The 19780-nt window shown below is 33.1% G+C and overlaps 3 protein-coding genes and 1 pseudogene across 8 annotated transcripts; all 4 read left to right on the top strand.

Moving 5' to 3' along the window:
- The first annotated feature begins 701 nt into the window (after positions 1-701).
- On the top strand, positions 702-5954 carry LOC107429988 (uncharacterized). 4 transcript variants are annotated; one of them, XR_007237944.2, is made up of 9 exons: positions 702-979; positions 1368-1429; positions 1507-1642; positions 2064-2136; positions 2496-2561; positions 2866-3112; positions 4128-4203; positions 4322-4359; positions 4473-5954. XR_007237944.2 is itself a non-coding variant. In XM_025079210.3 (7 exons), exons 1-6 carry the CDS (start codon positions 816-818, stop codon positions 3070-3072), a joined length of 708 nt encoding a protein of 235 aa, XP_024934978.1. In that variant the 5' UTR covers positions 702-815; the 3' UTR covers positions 3073-3112; positions 4128-5954. The 4 variants fall into 4 exon arrangements, 2 of the variants coding, with proteins under 2 accessions (XP_024934978.1, XP_015896258.1); XR_009639390.1 differs by lacking the exon at positions 4322-4359; XM_025079210.3 differs by having other exon boundaries at positions 4128-5954.
- On the top strand, positions 5769-7666 carry LOC125419025 (E3 ubiquitin-protein ligase RSL1-like). Of its 2 annotated transcripts, XM_048463871.2 has the most exons (4): positions 5769-5954; positions 6148-6182; positions 6302-7069; positions 7337-7666. In XM_048463871.2, the coding sequence occupies exons 3-4, from the start codon at positions 6363-6365 to the stop codon at positions 7416-7418; spliced, it is 789 nt and encodes a 262-aa protein (XP_048319828.1). In that variant the 5' UTR covers positions 5769-5954; positions 6148-6182; positions 6302-6362; the 3' UTR covers positions 7419-7666. The 2 variants fall into 2 exon arrangements, with proteins under 2 accessions (XP_048319828.1, XP_048319827.1); XM_048463870.2 differs by lacking the exon at positions 6148-6182.
- A 5110-nt stretch (positions 7667-12776) lies between these two features.
- LOC107429989 (E3 ubiquitin-protein ligase RSL1-like) lies at positions 12777-14744 on the top strand. 2 transcript variants are annotated; one of them, XM_048463873.2, is made up of 4 exons: positions 12777-12994; positions 13122-13186; positions 13505-14269; positions 14521-14744. In XM_048463873.2, exons 3-4 carry the CDS (start codon positions 13551-13553, stop codon positions 14588-14590), a joined length of 789 nt encoding a protein of 262 aa, XP_048319830.1. In that variant the 5' UTR covers positions 12777-12994; positions 13122-13186; positions 13505-13550; the 3' UTR covers positions 14591-14744. The 2 variants fall into 2 exon arrangements, with proteins under 2 accessions (XP_048319830.1, XP_048319829.1); XM_048463872.2 differs by lacking the exon at positions 12777-12994 and having other exon boundaries at positions 13001-13186.
- A 1055-nt stretch (positions 14745-15799) lies between these two features.
- Positions 15800-19612, top strand: LOC107429985 (E3 ubiquitin-protein ligase RSL1-like; annotated as a pseudogene).
- Positions 19613-19780: the final 168 nt, after the last annotated feature.

The following is a 19780-nucleotide window of genomic DNA, read 5'->3' as shown; positions in this document are numbered from 1 at the left end:
TGATTAGCTTTATTCCTCTTGCACTATTATATTCGTCCATGGTGTAAATTTAGGCAGTTTTGGACCAATACAAGATGAGTTCAAGCATTGAACTGAATCACTAAGTATAAAAACTTAGTTCGAAATTTTGGTGGAGTTCTATTTTTTAATTTTTTGGGCTTTTCCATTCTCTTGGAATCTAGTTTTTATTTATTTATTTTTAATAGAAAAGCAAAGCGAAATGGTTATATTATAGATTCAGTGATATATAATATCATTCTTTTTTTTTTATATTAATATTATTAATCTTATAAACTGTAACAAAGGGACAAAATAATCCAAGAAAAAAAAAATTATTGTTTTTAATATCATGTGATAAAAGCATAGAAAAATAAAACAGAAGATCATCATCCGTTAGACCACAAATTTTAAGTAAGCGCAATATTTAGTCCAGTGGTATTCCCTTTGGATTTTTTTATTTTTTTTATTGTTGATGATAAATCTTTCCTTTTAGATTAAAAATGTATTATAATCCAAAAAAATTCATTTATATATAATATAAATTTAACTAACATTTCTTTTAATGTTTTGGTATGGGCCAACTCTAAGTAAAGCAGCTTGGGTTTACTCGGCCCTATTGGAGTTTAAGGCTCTTGAAAGCAAAGGCCCAAATTTCAGCCTTCTCGTTTCCAATGATTTTGGCGCGAAAATCAGTGCTGAACTCGATTTGTCAACCTTAAACCAATTTCTAGGGCTTCGGTGACATTCAAAAGGGGCAAAACAATAAAATTTTTACACCATTTTCAGAGGAATATTTATTTACTTTGAAGTAGAAAATGGCTTCTTCTTCTCCTCCTTCAAAACGCAGGCGTACTAACCAGGGGAAGGACGACGCAGGTGACACGTCATCACCACCATCATCGACCCTGGAGCAATTATCCCCTGTGGTGGTCTTCGCTCATGGTGCTGGTGCTCCTTCTTCTTCTGATTGGATGATAAGGTTTTGTTTTTTCTTTCATTGATTTACCACTTCCTCTCACGATTATATCCATGTTTATGCTTTATGTCTCTATGGGCTGTAGTTTGTTTGCATGAACCTGCAAAAATTGCTTTTTTAGTTCAATTAGTGAAGTCCATCTCTGTAAATTATTTAGCTTATTTATTTATTTATTGCTGGCATGGATTTTTACTTTTTGGTTTAGAATAAATTATGAACTTAAAAAGGATGATAGAATAAAAAAAAAATAATAATAATAATTTCTTAAAATTACCCAAACAATTGATTTTATGGTTTATTGAACATTATAGGATTGATAAGGTATCCAACTTATAGGAAAGAAAAAACTTGTTTTACATAAAGCCTATAAAATGTTTGAATTTTTTTGCAGATGGAAAACTATGCTGGGCAAAGCACTGCATGCTGTTGAAGTGGTTACCTTTGACTACCCATGTGAGTTTAATTGATGCCTAATTCAAGAAAAGTTGATATCATGAATTGAATTTTAATGAAAATTTTCAATTGGTTAGACATGTCTGGTGGGAAACGGAGGGCACCTCCCAAGGCAGAAAAATTGGTTGAGTTTCACTCTGTTGTTGTCAAGGAGGCTGTTGCTAAGTACCCTGGCCATCCGCTGATTTTGGCAGGGAAATCCATGGGTTCAAGGTGAAAAATCTTATTAGTTTTTAATTTGATACTTCTTTTGTCTTTTATGATATGTAGTCAGTTTATAAATGCTGGTTTGTTTTTCTGATGTAAATATAAATTAGCTAAGAAGAGAACTTTGATCTCCACCAACATAATGATGAAGGGGTTTAGATAACAGAGGATTTTTTCAGATTTTTGACTTATATTTATCTTAGTCTCTTCAAGATACAAATGAAGGCTGTGGATGTCTCCTAGTGGTATGCAGCAGGCATGCAATGCATTTTTTACTTTGCTTTATTATGTAGAATTAAAAACTAAACCGAAGTGTTTGTTTCATAAAGAAATAAAAAGTGCTTGTTGAATTCCTTATCAGATGTTAGTATTGGTGTATTAATTTCTGCTTACTCTTCATAAAATGTAACTATCCATTGGTCTCTAGAGTCAGCTGCATGGTAGCTTGCAAGGACGATATTTGTGCTTCAGCAATAGTTTGCTTGGGATATCCACTAAAGGTTAGCCTTCCTGGTACATATTTTGTGTATATTTTCCTTTCTTTCGCATAAACTATGTTAGTGGTTGTTATGTTGCACCTCTAAGCGCGTGATTTGAATGTTTAGCAATTTTCATTACCAAACTCTGTTAAACTAACATAATTGACATAGTTTTTGTGTTCCCAGCTTTCATTACCAAATAGCAAGAGCCTTCAGGGCACCCTATTAACTGGCTTTATTATTTCACACCTATTGTTAGATCTTATTGCAGTGTCCTGTGTTGAAAATGGCCTTCTTGTTCTTGGGGATTGCTATTTTGTGTTTTACTGTTTTAAGTAAAAGTATTCTAGCACTTGTCTCTAACCCTACAACCTTGTCAGGGTATTAATGGAGCAGTGAGAGATGATGTTCTGTTGCAACTTACAGTTCCTGTAATGTTTGTCCAGGTACTTATTATTACTAGTATAGTAGCATAGCAGTTATTTATATATTTTATGATGTTCCCAGACCACTGGAATACCTACATTAGGAAAAAGTGTGATTATATTATTAATGTTTCAGTTAACCTTTTAGTGTAGCAACAATTCCGCTTCTTTGAGTGGCTTTTTATAGAATGACCTGTCAGAGATTTTCATTTTTCATTTACATGGGTTATCTTATTCTCATGGTATGCATGAATGGAAATTTCTTCATTATGTTTATTATTTCTTATGCTGTTCAGCCTGTATGCTAAGATTATGTTTCATGCAGGGTAGCAAAGACGCACTTTGTCCTCTGGAAAAACTGGAATCTACTCGTAAGAAAATGAAATCCTTAACCAGCTTACATGTGATTAATGGTGGTGACCACTCCTTCAAGGTTGCGAAGAAGCACCTGCAAACCAATGGATCAACCCAAGATGAAGCTGAAGATTTTGCGATTCAGGCAATCACTGCCTTTTTGTCAAGGTCTCTCTAGCAGGAAGGACATGTCTTTGATACACAGGACTTTTTGAAATGTAATATCACTGTCGAGGTTTCTTTTTTTCCCATTTGCTTTTGTTTTTTCAGTGGTGTTGTTGACAATTCTTACTTCTTATCCTATGTATAATTTTCAGCTTGAATCTATCTAATGTAATTAATAACAATGGAAGCACCTTCTATGAATTTGTTAGGAGATTTTCCATTTTGGAATACCTATTCCTTATTTAGGTTATTTATCCATGATATGATCTCTTCTCCCAACAAGCACTGCCTCTTTAAATTATTTCTGGTGCAAACAAGCACAACATGACACTTTTTTGTTTATTTATTATTATTATTTTTTTGGGTGAAAAGCACAGCATTGTACGTAATTTGAACATTTAGAATAGCTAGGAATAAGTGCAAGAACTAAGGAAGTATATGGTACAGATACATAAACATGCATGAGAGAAAATTAAGGCTGATTAAGCAAAATAACTTTAATTGATGCCTTATTCAACAAATCTGATATCATGGATTGAATTTAACGAAATTTGGCACTTGCTTAGAGATGTCCAATGGGTAAAAATGGTACCTCCAAGGCAGAAAAACCGGTTGAGTTTCATTTGATAAGTACCCTCGGCCATGATCCATCCACTGAATTTGGCAGTTAAATCCATGAATTCAAGGTGAAAAATCTTTCTGGTTTCTTATATGAAGCATCTTTGGTCTTTTCTCAGTTCTAGACATGCTTATCATGTATTGGTTCGTTTTTCTGATGTTGACATGAATTAGTCAAGAGAGAACCTTGATCTTCACCAACACAATGACAAAGGGATTTAGTTAACAGAGGACTTTTCTTTTTTGGTCTCTCCGATGAATTTCAAAACAAATGAAGCCGATATGTGCTTCCTAGTGTCATGCAATCATTCACTGCACCTTTGACATTGCTTAATCATGTACAATTAAAAAGTGAAATAAAAGTCGTTGAATTCTTTATCTGATACCAATGTTAGCGTATTAAATTTGTGCTTTGCTCCTCATAAAATTTAACTATTCATGGTTCTGCAGTGTCAGCTGCATGGTAGCTTCCAAGGACAAGCGCGGGAATCAATTTGGACAGGCGCTTCAGCAGATGGTGACCCAGGTGATCAAACAATCTGAAAAAGACTGACATTGTTGAACTTTGTTTAGGAATTATTTGCAAAAATATTCCATTTCAGACTAATAATTCCCTAGGTATGGTATAATTCTCAACAATGCAGTTACATTACATTGTTAGATGGCAGAGATCAGCGGCAAGGTATACTTGTAATTGGTGCCACAAACAAGCAAATGGAATTATGCTAATGTATTTTAGCAATTTTCTTTAATTAGATGTTAGAAAATAATCTCCAACCTTAATATTTTTTGCAGAATCGATCAGATGGATTTTTTTGCAGAATTGATCAGATGGATGAGGCACTTTTGTGGCCGGACAGGCTTTGCAAACGTATTTTTGTGCCTCTGCCAAGTCCAGATGATTGGGGAGTGATCTTAAGTGCTCTTGCGAAAGTGAGGCCTATAGATCCAAGTGTGAATTTGAATGACATTGGACGAATGGGGGCTTGTGAGAATTTTAGTGTGGCTGATTTAAAATTTTTGGTTGGTTTTGTTAGTTATTTAAAACAACATATTTGCAAGTGCCAAAATCACTCAAGTATGCTTAGCGTATATCAGTTTGACAAGTTAAAAATAGGGACCAAGAAAACTTAACAGTGACCTGCAGAGGTTGAACCGGAGGCCATTTGGCTTTCAATGGTTGATTCCACAATCTGCTAGTAAATAAATGTACAGAAAGTATACCCTGAACACATACCCTTTCTTCCCTGTCTGTATATTTCACATCAATTGCCTTAGCCAGTGCATATATATACGAGTTTCTGGCTTGACTCCAACCAGCACACATGGCTATCACCCTTCTCAACTAGAATACTAGCCTAATTAGTTGTCCGCAATATGGAATTAACACACAAGCTACCAACAGCGCAGGGTTTAACCCAAAAGAGACGGGTGTAAAGCCCATCTGTTCAAACCACCGTTTAATTTATAAATACATTATTATTTTATTTCAACATATATTAATGTAAACATAATATAATAATAGTAAAATAATGTGGTTTAGTATGCTGGGCTCTGTAATTGTATTAAGGAGATACTACACAATACAGTGCACCTCGGTCCCATAGGTGACCAAGGTAATAATAAAAGGATTGTGCTTATAGGCCTTTATTCAGTAAATAGTAAAACATCGTGTTTAACCCATCACTGGACACAAAGAAAGAATAGGTAAATGGGTGACATGATTATAGTTAGTCCACGGTTCAAAATTTCAACAAATATTAAATGTTTGTCTTCAATAGATCTAACACAGATACATTTGCCTGGTGGTATAACATTATAAATCACGGTTGACGATCACAGTTGACGATTACACTATTTGGGATATCATTATATACAAAGATGAACATAACTGCTTCATTGACAACCCTTAAACAGAAGGTCTAGCAACATCAAGTGTCTCTATTAGAGGATGGGCCCATGGGACCCACGTCCACCTAAGAGTGGAGTTTGGTACTCCGGAAATAGGTGAATCTTTTTCCTCTAAGAAAAGCTTGACTAGTACACTTCCTCTCAATCATCCTCTAGATTCCTTATCAGAGCTGGTTTGCTTTTCAACTGATGTCAGTTTCTGTAGCTTTTTCCGCTGTGGAAAATCTAGAGAGCTTGAGGTGCAAGTTTTCTTCTTCCACAATTTGATATCAATCTCTCTAATCTCTTTCCCCTTCTCCCAGGTCAGCAACCACCCTGAACCTCTCGGCCTCCAGCAGCCCCAACCATCGTCGTCCTTCAAATCTGGTATATATTTTTCACTTTTGTATTTGATTTTACTTTTATTTTTTTTATTGTTACTTTTGAATTTTAGGTCTGGATTAGGTTGATTTTTGGTATTTGATTTGTTTCCCATGCTAAGATGATTTATTGAGAATGATTTTGTTTATATCTACCACTTGATAATTTTGTTGATTGTTATTGGGGTTTTTGCTTAAAGATCTAGCAACAAAAAGTCAGGAAAATATAATAAAGGTAAAGTGTCCATGGCTTTATTGCTATTATGGTCATTGATTTACACTTTTGGAGCTGTAACTGTACACTTTCTATGGAAAAGGATTTTACACAATCTAATTGCTTTATATAATATACAGAGTAATAAACAGAGTAGAGAAACTCTCACATTATCGAAGGCCAATTAGCTAGGGAAAACAAATGGATGGAAAATTCCCAATCTCAGGCCCCTGCAATGTGTTGTTCAACAACCATGAAGACTGTTGGATCACTCTTTTTTGCTTTGTTTTTTTGATAATTATTATTAGATCGTTCAAGAGAAAGAAAACAAGCATGAGAAAAGAAACTGGTCAGTCTTCACATAACTTGTGTCTAATCTGCATGGATGTAAAATCTAGTGTAGAAATGTTCAGAAACATCACGTGTTCCCATCCCTTTTGCAACAACTGTCTCGGAAAATATATAACAACAAAGATTCAGCAAAACATATCAAAGGTGGAGTGTCCTGATCTCAAATGTGAAAGTGTATTGGAGCCGCATCTTTGTCGTTCTATTGTTCCAAAAGAAGTGTTTGATAGATGGGAAGATGCACTTTGTGAAGCTTTGTTTCTCGATGCGCAGAAATTTTACTGTCCCTTTAAGGATTGTTCTGTTTTGTTAGTCAATGATGGGGAAGAGGCTGTGACAATGTCTGAGTGTCCCAATTGCCATAGATTGTTCTGTGCTCAGTGTAAAGTTGCGTGGCATGATGGAATGAAATGTAATAAGTTTCAGAAAATAGTTAAGGAGGGAAGAGGGAGAGAAGACATGATGGCTATGTTGCTTGCCAAGAAGAAGCAATGGAGAAGATGCCCCAGCTGCAAGATGTATGTGGAAAAGATATCTGGTTGTATACACATTACATGCAGGTAATTGCCATCTGTTGAAGAAGCTTTTTGCTTTTACATTTTGTAAATTTTTTTACTTTATTTTATTTTTTATTTTTTGGTGGTAAAAGAGCACATACTTTGAAAGACAAGGATAATTGAATAAATTATGTAAACAATATTAAAATAGGGATTCGTATGTGTATTAATGGCCAAGCTTAATCAGATTGTTTTTTTTTTTTTTTTTTTTTTTTTTTGTAATCTTAATTATTTTTATCTTAAGCTTTTTGCTTTTTTATGTATATATAGGTGTCGGTATGAGTTCTGCTATGCCTGTGGATCAAAATGGTCTTCGACTCATGCATGCAATCCAGCTCGAGTTGGCCACTAATTACAGAAAGAAGGTTTTGGGATTCTCCCTTCTATTATCCTAATAATCGAAATATGTAAATATGATTTTCGTTTTTTGTCTATTGCTTTGTTTTGTTTTGTTAACAAAACTGAAACAAAAGCAAAGCAAATCACTCTACGCCTCATGGCTTAATCAAATAGTAGAAGATCTATGAAGGAAGAACTGAAACCTTGTAACCGGATTTCTACTCCAATATAAAGGAAGCCTAGAAATTAAGATCTTGATAATTTGCTTTATGGCGAAGGTTATTATTCTATTTTAATGAAGCTGTTTTTGTTTTAAGGAAGGTAATTGTTCCTATTGTTGAAGCCTTATTAAAGATAAGTGACATGAAGAATCTATTCAGGACATTGCTAGCTCTTCCTTTCTAATTCCATGAGTTTTGGAAACTGGAGTGTAATATTTGATTCAATGGACCGCTCATAATGAGTTTTGACCAATATTGTTTAGATAGTCCAATTGGATTGGAGAGTTTTGGAAGAATGTCGTTTTTCCTTTTAAATGTTTATTAAATGATGAGATAAAAATTAGCCGATTTCACTGGATTCAAATATTCAACTGGATCAATTTTTTTTTTTTTTTATTATTATTTTTTAAACCCTATGTTAATTAGGGTTTGTAGTGGACTTATCCTCTATCATACTGGCCTATACAACACAGTTTTGTAGCAATGGATCACCTTATTGGTTGTGAAGGCTGCGCATATCTTATTATCTTCTTTGATTGTAACAAGATGATCCGTCCATGTATGATTAAATTAGTCGATGTGCGCTATTAAGCCTTATTTGGCATAGTTTATGCTTCTATTTTTTTAAAAATAATTCTAAAGAAACCAATAACGGATCACATATATAGCAAAACTCATTTAGATCGTATAGAAAAAGGAGAAAATACAAACAAATAATGAAGTACATATATAAAAACAGTCATGAGAAAAAATGAGATATTTGAGATAGGAAATGAAGGATGAAGTATCACTAATCCCCCTTCTCTTTAGATTTTTAAAAATTATTGTAAATCCTGACAAAAATAAAAACAATGAAAATATTAAACAAAACAAAATTGAAGTGTATGCAGACTTGGGCTAGCCCCAGGTAGATTAAATTGGGCTTTTTAGGGAAAATTGGAATTAAAGAGGCCCAATTACAATACATTAACCACCCTGGGCTGAAGGCCCAATTTTTAGCTCTTCTGTTCCAAATTTTTGCTCGAAATTTAGCACTTGGACCAATCCGTCAAATTCGATCATAACCCAATTTCTAGCGTTTCAGTTGATGAAATTTTCAACACCCTATTCAAAGCCATCTTGCTTGAATAGGAATGGTTTCTTCTCTTTAACTAACCAGGGGAAGGACCAAGCAGGTGACACGTCATCACCACCATCATTGAATTTGGAGCAATTGTCTCCTGCATTGAGAAGGGCTGGCAGCTTTGAAACCGAGATTGTTTTTAAGTGTACCGGATGAAAATGGCAGGGCGGATATTCTTTCCTGGAAGCTACCATCTCAAGGCTCGTTTGATGTTAAGAAGATAGAGCAAAGGCCACTCCTGGGTTTGTTCCTGCTGATTTTGATGCCCTGGTTACTCTGGCTAATTCCATTGCTTTAGTGAGAGATATAAACATGCGAAAGCCTAAGAAAAAGGGAGATATTTCTCATGTAGAGATGATAATTCGGAGCATAAGTGGTGGACAGAACCTTGGTTGGATGAAGCAATAAAAAAAGGTTCAACCTTCGGCTAAAAGAGAAGGCTTCTCTTCCATTCCTGATGTAAAATGGGAAGATGTTGGTTGATTGGATGATTGATATTAGACATATATTTGATCGATTCATTTTTAGTTGTGTTAAGTATCCTGAACTAAATAAGGTAATTAATTTTCTCAGTTTTCCTGCCATGTATATATGTTTGATGATGAATAAGAAAAAACAATATTCAATTTTACTATTAGGCTAAATTTGTAACAAATTTGAGAAGACTAGATAGCTATTTGGTTCCTATCATGGCTCTGTTTAATTCTCTCATTTTTATCCATCCTGTTGTGGATTTATAAAAACACTAACTCATAATAAAGATCCTCATATTTGTGTACTTTTCTTGAATCATATGTTGACTTATAGCTTGGTGGAACTTAAAATCCTGTTTCTGGGTAATTAATATGTTAGAGTTTGTGACCCGAATTCTTGTTGATTCGACCCGAAAAGCTCGCGGTGCGACCCATTTGGTGAAACTAAATTTTGGAGAAAAATTTGGGGCTCTGTGGTGGAAGCGGAGGTCTCGGGCCAATAGGCCCGAGACCGTAGCCCACCACTGAGGCCAACAGGGGTGCGGGGGCAGCGCCCCCGCGGTATGGACCTGTTCAATTTTAGGGTTTCTTCTGTACTATATATATATCTGTATTTTTTGTTCGGCCGTCATTGAGGTTTTTTAGAGTATCTCGAAATTTGGCTCACCTTGTACAAATCTTTCGATATTGGATTTGCTTCTCCCTGCCCATGGTTTTTCCCGTCAAGGGTTTCCACGTTAATTGTGTGTTTGTTCTTCGATTTCTTTGTTTCTGTTGCCATTTGTTTTTCTCCCAATTCCGTAACATAATATTCATTAGTAAACATTCCTTTTGTAGATATGTGGAGGAGACATAGAGACAGGGTTTTTACTCTTTGGACCTCCTGGATGTGGTAAAACATCAATTGCAAAGGCTGTTGCTAATGAAGAAGGAGCTAATTTCATTTATGTCAAGGTTTGTACATGTCTCTTGGATTTTATTCGTTTCCAACAAAAGAGTGAAAATCATTGTATTTTTTCTTAAGTAGCGGCTTTTTTTGATTTCTCTCAGGGCCAGGGTCCTGAACTTATTCAATAATAATGTTGGACAAAGTGAACAGGCAGTACGAATCTTGTTTAGCCGTGCAAGGACGTGCACACCATGCATAATTTTCTTTGATGAAGGTACTTGATAATATTTTACTATTTTATCATCTATAACCAAATCTTTAAGAAATTTTTAAGTAAATTGGATGGCTAATTTTTGGATTTTCTGTGTACAACAAAACTGAAACATGGCTGTGGAAAAATAACAATGGCAGATGTTAGTTTACACTTCATCCATCTTATATGGTATTAATGATTTCATCGCCAGCATGATCTTTTGTAACATGGTCAAGATAAAAACAGTAATTAGAGAGGAATAGATATAGAATGAGATAATGGTTTCTGTATGTTTGTGCACTGCAGCTGAAATCTTCAATCTGTAAGACTTTGAATCTTGATCTTATTTATTTATTTATTTTTTTCATTATTATAGACAGATGGTTTGACAACAAAGCGTGAGAACCAATCGGGATGGGGTGCTTCAGCAGATGGTGACCCAGGTAATCAAACAATCTGAGAAATTGAAATAGTTGAACTTCATTAATTAGGAATGTTTGCAAAAGTATTCCATTTCAGACTAATAACTCACTGGCTATGATATAACCCTCAACATTGCAGTAACTCACCGAGGTGTATTTGTAAGGTGCCACAAACAAGTAAAAATGATAATTCTTTTGTATTTTAGCAATTTTCTTTGATTATATGCTAGAAATCAATCTCCAACCTTAATTTCTTGCAGAATTTTGCAATTGTGCCTCTGCCAAGTTCTGATGATGGTGGAGTGCTCTTAAATACTCTTGCAAAGGGGAGGCCAATAGATCCAAGTGTGAATTTGAATGACATTGGACGAATGGAAGCTTGTGAGAATTTTAGTGGTGCTGATCTAAAATTGTTTGTTAGTTAATTTAGTTTTGTCTCTAATTAATCCAACAAAGATATATATATATATATATATATTTTTTTTTTTTTCTGGAATTTCGCTAAAAATGTAATTGAGTTATGAATTTGGTTTATTACATCAGATGAAAGAAGCTATAATGGCTGCTAGAGATGAAGCAATGGCCAACAAAATAGCTCAGAAGCATCTAAAATTCAATTGACCCTGAAAATGAAGCATTTTGAACAAGCTGTCACTAAGATTTCTCCATCAGTCTCAGAATAGGTTTTTGGCTTCCTTAGATCTCTCTGTTTTCCCTTTTTTTATGTTTTTATTTTTCTTTTCTTTAATAAATTTTTAACAATTAGTTTTTCAATATATAGTTTTACAATCTGATAATAAAAGTTTTCATAAGAACTAACTATATGTATATATATGAGGCCCGTTCCTTATGCCAATAGTTTTTGGTAAAGATTTTTTTACAAATAATCTCAACCTTTAAATTGATATAATCCATGACAGGTATTAATGATCACTTTTAGAAATTATTCACTTATTAAACTTTATGTTCATATTTAAAACAACATTTTTTATTGCCAAAATAATATAATGTGCAATATTCTTTCTCATCAACAATGCTAATTTTTATGTAAAAAAATGTTAAGGAGCCCATTCCTTTTACCAATAGTTTTGACGAGGATTTTTAATAATGATCTCAATGTTTAAACTGGTAAACTCTAATGGTAGACACATTTACTTATTTAAAACAACCTAAAAAAATTTATTTCCATTTTAAAAACAATATTTATTATAATAAAACTAATACAAATCTCCAATTCTCTCTCATAAAAACCTATTTTCTCTCTCCTCATCTCTGTTCTACATTTTTTTTTTTTTGGAAAATGAAAAATCTCTCCTTTTTTGTATATCCAAAAAAGTATATTGGAGATCATTATGAACCAAATATCAAAACACAAAATTATTGTTCTTTATTTAAATTATTTTTTTCTTTAATGATTTTTTTTTTTTTTTGAAACTATCGATTAAGAATTTGGATTACATACTTATAAATAATGGAAAAGAGACAACTACCTATTTGTACTTATCATGTTGATATTTTAATTATTTTTAGTTGAGTTAATTTTTTTTTTTCCCTGCTGTGAAAAATAATGTTTCTGAGGTGAGATTTTTTAGGAGGTTTATGAGGAGAGATTAAATATATATATATATATATATATATATATATATATATATATATTTTGTTCTGAATGAGTAAAGATATGTTTTTTTAAAGATAAAAACATATTAACATTTGGTGAGGTTCTCCCTACAAAGATTGTTAACAAAAGTATTTAACAAATAATTTAGTCTTTTTAATAATCTAATCTAGTGTTCATATCTATCTATTAAAAATCCTTAAATATTTCATATTTAATTAGATATGAAATATAAACCTTAAATTAGATTATATATATATATATATATATGACTAGAATATATATATTATTAAACTAGATTATAGACCTTTGTTAAATAGTTTTGTATGAAGAATCCTTACCATATACACATATATATTTGCAATTACAACGCCCCAATTTTAATTTCATCAGATTAAAAATTTGTTAAATTTTAAAAAGATTTTCCGCGTGATTAGGTACTTAGTGGAAAATCTAGAAAGCTTAAAAGCGCAAGTTTCCTTTTCCCCAGTTCGATATATATCACTCTCTCTAATAACCTCTTTTGCAGTGGAACTCTTTGATATCGACTACTAGTCTACTACTACTACTACTACTAGTTTCCTTTTCCGCAGGTCTATCTCTTTATCTATTTCTCTTCTACCGATTTTTTTTCTCTATGTTTCTATCTAAAACTACTGTTTATCACTCTTCCGCCCCAATTACATATCAATCACCGCAATCTCTTTCCCCTTCTACCAGATAGGCAACCACCATCAACCGTGTGGCCAGCAGCACCCTCAAATCCTCGTCGTCCTTCATATGTGGTATATATTTTTTACTTCTGTATTTGATTTTATTTATTTCTTTTACGTTTGAATTTCAGGTCGATTTTTGATATTTGATTTGTTTCTCATGCTCTTAAGATGATGTCTTGGGGATGATCTTGTTTATATTTTACTACTGCGTTGTTGATTGTTTTGTTGATTAGTATTAGGGTTTTTGCTAAGAGATGTAGCAACAAAGATACAGGAAAATATATTAAAGATAAACTGTCCATGAAATTATTGCTATTATGTTCATTGATATACACTTTTAGAGCTGTACAGGATTTTATACAATCTAATCCTTTATATAATAAACAGAGTAAAATTCCCACGTTATCCAAGGCCAATTAGCTAGAGGAAACAAATGGATGGAAAATTTCCAATCTCTGATGCAGAAGAGCTACAGGCCTCTGCAATGGCTTGTTCAACAACCATGAGTACTACTGGATCACTCAAGAGAAAGAAAACAACCGTGAGTGATCCTAAATCACCCAAAAGAAATAAAGTTGAGAAAGAAACTGGTCAATCTTCATGTAAGTACTTGTGTCTGATCTGCATGGATGAAAAATCTAGCGTAAAGATGTTCAGAAACAGCAGCTGTTCTCATTCCTTTTGCAACAAGTGCCTCAGAAAATATATAGCAACAAAGATGAAGGAAAACATATCAAAGGTGAAGTGTCCTGTTCTCAAATGTAATGGTGTACTGGAGCCGTATCTTTGTCGTTCCATTGTACCAGAGGAAGTGTTTGACAGATGGGAAAATGCACTTTGCGAAGCTTTGGTTCTCGATGAGCAGAAATTTTATTGTCCCTTTAAGGACTGTTCTGCTTTGTTAGTGGATGATGGGGAAGAGGTTGTGACTAAGTCTGAGTGTCCGAATTGCCACAGATTGTTCTGTGCTCAGTGTAAAGTTTCATGGCATAGTGGAATGAAATGTAAGAAATTTCAGAAACTAGCTAAGGAGGAAAGTGGGAGAGAAGACAAAATGGTTAGGGAGCTTGCCAAGAAGAAGAAATGGAAAAGATGCCCCGGCTGCAAAATTTATGTGGAAAAGAGATCTGGTTGTTTACACATTATTTGCAGGTAATTACCACATATTGAAGAAGATCTCTGCTTTTACATTTTGTAAATTTTATATTTTATTTTTGGGATAAAATAGAACATAATTAGAAATACAAGGATGATTGAATAAACTGTTTAGCAATATAAAAAAGGGATTTTTATATGTATTCATGATTAAGCATAATCAAATTTTCTCCTTTTTTTTTTTTTTTTTTTTTTAATTCTTAATTATTTTTATCCTAAGCTTTTTATTTTTATTTTTATATATATAGGTGTCGGTATGAGTTCTGCTATGCGTGCGGATCAAAATGGTCTTGGACTCATGCATGCGATCCAGCTTGAGTTGGCAGCTAATTAAAAGAAAGAAGGTTTTGGAAATTCTTCTTTATATTATCATAGTCATCGAAATAAGTAAACATAGATTTTTGTTTTTTGTTTATCATCGAAATAAGTAAACATAGATTTTTGTTTTTTGTTTACCTTTATTTTTTTTTTCCCCATGTTTGAGTGTTTTTTTCTTTTCTTTTTTTTTAATTAAGGAAATTAATAAAGCCGAAACAAGAGCAAAGCAAATCCCTATTTGCCTCATAACTTAAACAAATAGTAAAAGATTTTTTAAGGAGAACTGAAACATTATAATCGGCGGATTCCGACTCCAATATAAAAGAAGCTTAGAAAGATCTTGATAATGTACTTTATAGCAAAGGTTATTATTGTATTTTAATTAAGCTGTTTGTGTTTTTAAGGAAAGGTAATTGTTCCAATTGCAGAAGCCTGACCAAAGTGACATTGCTAGCTTTTCCTTTCTAATTCCATGAAAGTTGGAAATTGGAGTGTAAAATTTGATTCGAAGGACCGAATGAGTTTGACAAATATTGTTCAGATAGGCCAATAGGATTGGAGAGTTTCGGAAAGAATTTTTTTCCCCCTTTAAATTTTTAACAAATGAAAAGATAAACATTATCTGATTACATTGCATTCAGATATACAATAGCTTTTTTTTTTTTCCTATGATAATTAGAGTTTGTAGAGGAATTCTCTTCTATCTTACTAGCCCTATAAGTTGAAACAATTTTGTAGCAATTGATCCCCTTATTAGTTATGAAGGCCGCATGTATCTATCATCTTCTATCATTGTAACTAGACGACCCGTCCATAAATGAGAAAATGAGTTGATGTACATTATTAAGCTTTATTTGACATAGTTTTTGCTTCTGTTTCTTTATTAGTGTTTTTTCAAAAACAAATAATGAAGCATATATGCAGCAAAACTTAATTGGATCATTAAGAATAGGAGGAAATACAAACAAATAATGAAGTACATTATAAAAACATCCGTGAGATGAAATGAAATATTTGAGATGGTAAAGAAAGATGAAGTATCAGTAATCCCCACCTGCCCCTTTAGATTTAGAAAAATTATTGTAATCTTGATTTAAAAGAAAAAAAGCAAAAAAAAAAAAAAAAAAGGAATATATATGGATTTGCGGCTAGTTCTAGGTAGATAAGGTAATTGGGCTTTTTAAGCTAATTCGAATTAATTCAACAGGCCGAATTACATGAGATTAACCTCCCGGGTCCGAAGGCTCAATTTTTAGCTTTTCGGTTCCAAAATTTTTGGCGGGAAATTAGCACTGGATTCAATCCCTCAAATTCGATCGTAATCCAATTTGTAGGATTATATATGCTGTTGAACTGGTTTGCCTTTCACGACCCAGGTGAGTTTACTTGAGGCCTTATCCAACAGAGCCCTGCACTGCATCTCTGACATTGCTTAAACATGTACAATCAAAAAGTGAAGTAACGGTCCTGGTTGAATTCTGTCCGACACCAACATTAGCGTTTTAAATTCGTTCTTTGCTCTTTATGTAAATATATATAACTATTCTCGAGTCTGTAGAGTCAGCTGCATGGAAGCCTAATTGCAAGGACCCAATTTGTGCTTTGGCAAATAGTTTGGTTGGGATATCCACTATAGAGTTTAACATGGAATATGTCAGTGGTTGTTATATATATTGCACCTCAAACGAATTAATTTGGATATATAGCAGTTTTCAATCCTCTATATCAAGTCAACGCAATTCATATCGTTTTTCTGTTACTGGTTTTGCATTAGGAAATTGTAGAAGTCTGGCTTCAGGTTACACTGTTAGCTGTCTTCATTGGCAATACCTTTTATTACCTCCGATTGAAGTGTCTTTGGTTAAAAATGGCCTTCTTGTCCCTTTAGGAGGGGTAAGTAAGATTATTTTAGGTTTCTAGCGGTTGTCTCTAATCCAGATAGCCTTTTCAGGATATGAATGGTGCAGTGAGAGATATGAGTAGGACAGCATTAGATATTGTTAGTATTGATTCAGCTTCTTTAAAGGCTTTTTATAGACTGACCTGCCAGTAGAGATTTTCATTTTCCATTTATATATTGTTTATCTTGCTCTTATCAAATGAACTTTTATGTTAAAATTATACGGAAATACTAGATTTACATAAATATATATGCATTTACAATGGTCCAATTACTGTTGGTTTTAATTGAAATTTTTATAAAGATTCTAAGTGTTGGAAATAGTTGCCATGTCATCTTCCAGCTGGCAGTCTTGTTATTCTGGTTAGACACTTCAGAGTTAGTTAGCGTTGGTTTTAAGCATGTGTACTTTAAGCCCAAATGTAAAGGTTGAGCTCCTGCTTCTGTTATAAATTAACAAAGACAATACAGGGTAATAAAAGTTTCTCAAAGCTTCTTTTTCCCTCTCTTCTTTCTTTTCTTTTCTTTCCAACCAAACAATGTCCTCACAAATATCACGGAGTGAGTGGGCGTGCAGTGGAAAATCTAGATAGCTTGAAGCGCAAGTTTCCTCTTATCCAATTCGATATCATTTTCTATAATCTCTTTCCAGTGCAACGAGCTTGAGGTGAAAGTTTCCTCTTCCCCAATTCCATGTTACGCGTCGGCCTTCAAGTATGGTATATATTTTTCACTTTTGTATTTGATTTTACTTTTATTTATTTATTTTATTTTTACGTTTTACTTTTGAATTTAAGATCTGGATTAGGTTGATTTTTTATATTTGATTTGTTTCTCATGCTAAGATGATTTCTTGAGGATGATTTTGTTTATTTTTACTACTTGATTGTTTTGTTGATTAGTATAGGATTTTTTTTGCTGAGAGGTCTAGCGACAAAGATTCAGGAAAATATATTAAAGGTAAAGTGTCCATGACATTATTGCTATTATGTTTATTGATTTACACTTTTAGAGCTATAACTGTACACTTTCTATGGAAAGGATTTAACCCAATCTAATTCCTTTTATATAATAAACAGAGTAGAGAAACTCCACATCATCGAAGGCCAACTAGCCAGGGGAAACAAATGAAAACAACCATGAGTGATGCTAAACTACCAAAGAGAAATAAAGATGAGAAATCACATAAGTTGTGTCTAATCTGCATGGATGTAAAATCTAGTGCAAGAATGTTCAGAAACAGCAGCTGTTCTCATTCCTTTTGCAACAAATGCCTCGGAATATATAGCAACAAAGATTCAGCAAAATATATCAAAGGTGGAGTGTCCTGATCTCAAATGTAATAGGGTATTGGAGCCGCATCTTTGTCGTTCTATTGTTCCAAAGGAAGTGTTTGATAAATGGGAAAATGCACTTTGTGAAGCTTTGGTTCTTGAAGAGCAGAAATTTTATTGTCCCTTTAAGGACTGTTCTGCTTTGTTAGTAGATGATGGAGAAGAGGCTGTGACTCAGTCCGAGTGTCCCAATTGCCATAGATTGTTCTGTGCTCGGTGTAAAGTTTCATGGCATAGTGGTATGGAATGTAAGAAGTTTCAGAGACTATGTAAGGAGGAAAGAGGCAGAGAAGACATAATGGCTATGGAGCTTGCCAAGAAGAAGAAATGGAGAAAATGCCCCAGCTGCAAAATGTATGTGGAAAAGATATCTGGTTGCATACACATCACATGCAGGTAATCATCATCTATTAAAGAAGCTTTCTGCTTTTACATTTTGTCAACCTTTCCCTCTATTTTATTTTTTATTTTTTTTTTTTTGGGGGGTAAAAGAGAATATATTTAGAAAGGCAAGGATGATAGAATAAAATGTGTAAACAATATAAATATATACATATATAAGGCATTCATATATGTATTAATGGCTAAGCTTAATCAAATTATTGTTTTTTATTTTTTTAAGTCTTAATTATCCTTGGGTAATAGAGAACACAATTAGAAAGACAGGGATGATAGAATAAAATGTGTAAACAATATATAAAAAGGGATTCATATATGTCTTGATGGCTAAGCCTTATCAAATTATTGTGGTTCTCGCTTTTTTAGTTTTATTTTTTTTAAGTCTTAATTATTTTTATCCTATGCTTTATATAGGTGTCGATATGAGTTCTGCTATGCCTGTGGATCAAAGTGGTCTCAGAATCATAAATGTGATCCAGCTCAAGTCGGCAACTAATCAAAGAAAGAAGATTTTGAGGATTCTCCTTTCTATTATCATAATCATCGAAGTATATGTAAGCATGATTTTTGTTTTTTGTTTACCATTATTTTTTTTTTCATGCTTTAGTGTTTTTTTTTTTTTTTTTTTGAAATTAACGGAATGTTTGTCAAATGACTTAAACAGATATTAAAAGATCTTTGAAGTGAGAACTGATACCTTTTAAACGGATTCCTACTCCAATATAAAAGAAGCTTCAGAGAACTTATACTTGTAACTGTATTCCTACTCCACTATAAAAGAAGCTTATAAAGATCTTTAACTTTACTTAATAGCAAGGTTATTAATGTATTTTAATCAAGCTTTTTGTTTTTCTTAAGGAACAGCAATTGCTCAAGCCTTACTCAAGTTGAGTGACATCTTTACCCAAAAAAAAAAAAAAAAAAAAAAAGGGAAATTCAAGTGACATGAAGAATCTATTCAGGACATTGCTAGCTTTTCCAATTCTGATTCCATGAGTGTTGGAAATTGGAGTGTAAAACCTGATTCGATGGACCGCTCATAATGAGTTCGACCAATATTGTTTAGATGGACCGCTCACAAACCTTCAGATAATGTTTGTCTCATCATTTGATACATATTTAAAAAAAAAAAAAAAAAAATTCTTCCAAAACTCTCCAATCCAATTGGAAAGTTTCTCATTTATGGATCAATTTTTTTCCTATGATTATTGGGTTTTGCGGTGGAATTATCTTCTATCTTACTAGCCCTATAAGTAGACGCCATCTTGTCATGATAGATCCATTTATTAATTATGAAGGTTTGCGTATGTATCATCATCATGGATTGTAACCACATAAAGAATCCATAAATAAGAAAATTAATCAAAATATATTATTAGTTTTGTTTGATATGACGTCTACAATTTTTTTTTTTTTCAAGAATACTTTTTGAGAAACAAATAATGAAACAGATATGCCGTGAAACTTAATTGGATCATTTAGAAAATAGAGGAAATACAAACAAATAATGAAGTGCATATATAAAAACATGCGTGAGTGAGAATGAAATATTTGAGA

The sequence above is a fragment of the Ziziphus jujuba genome, chromosome 6 (genome assembly GCF_031755915.1).
Source record: "Ziziphus jujuba cultivar Dongzao chromosome 6, ASM3175591v1".
Lineage (NCBI taxonomy): Eukaryota > Viridiplantae > Streptophyta > Magnoliopsida > Rosales > Rhamnaceae > Ziziphus > Ziziphus jujuba.
Note: the sequence above shows the minus strand (reverse complement) of the source record. Positions and strands in the feature narration are given on the sequence as shown.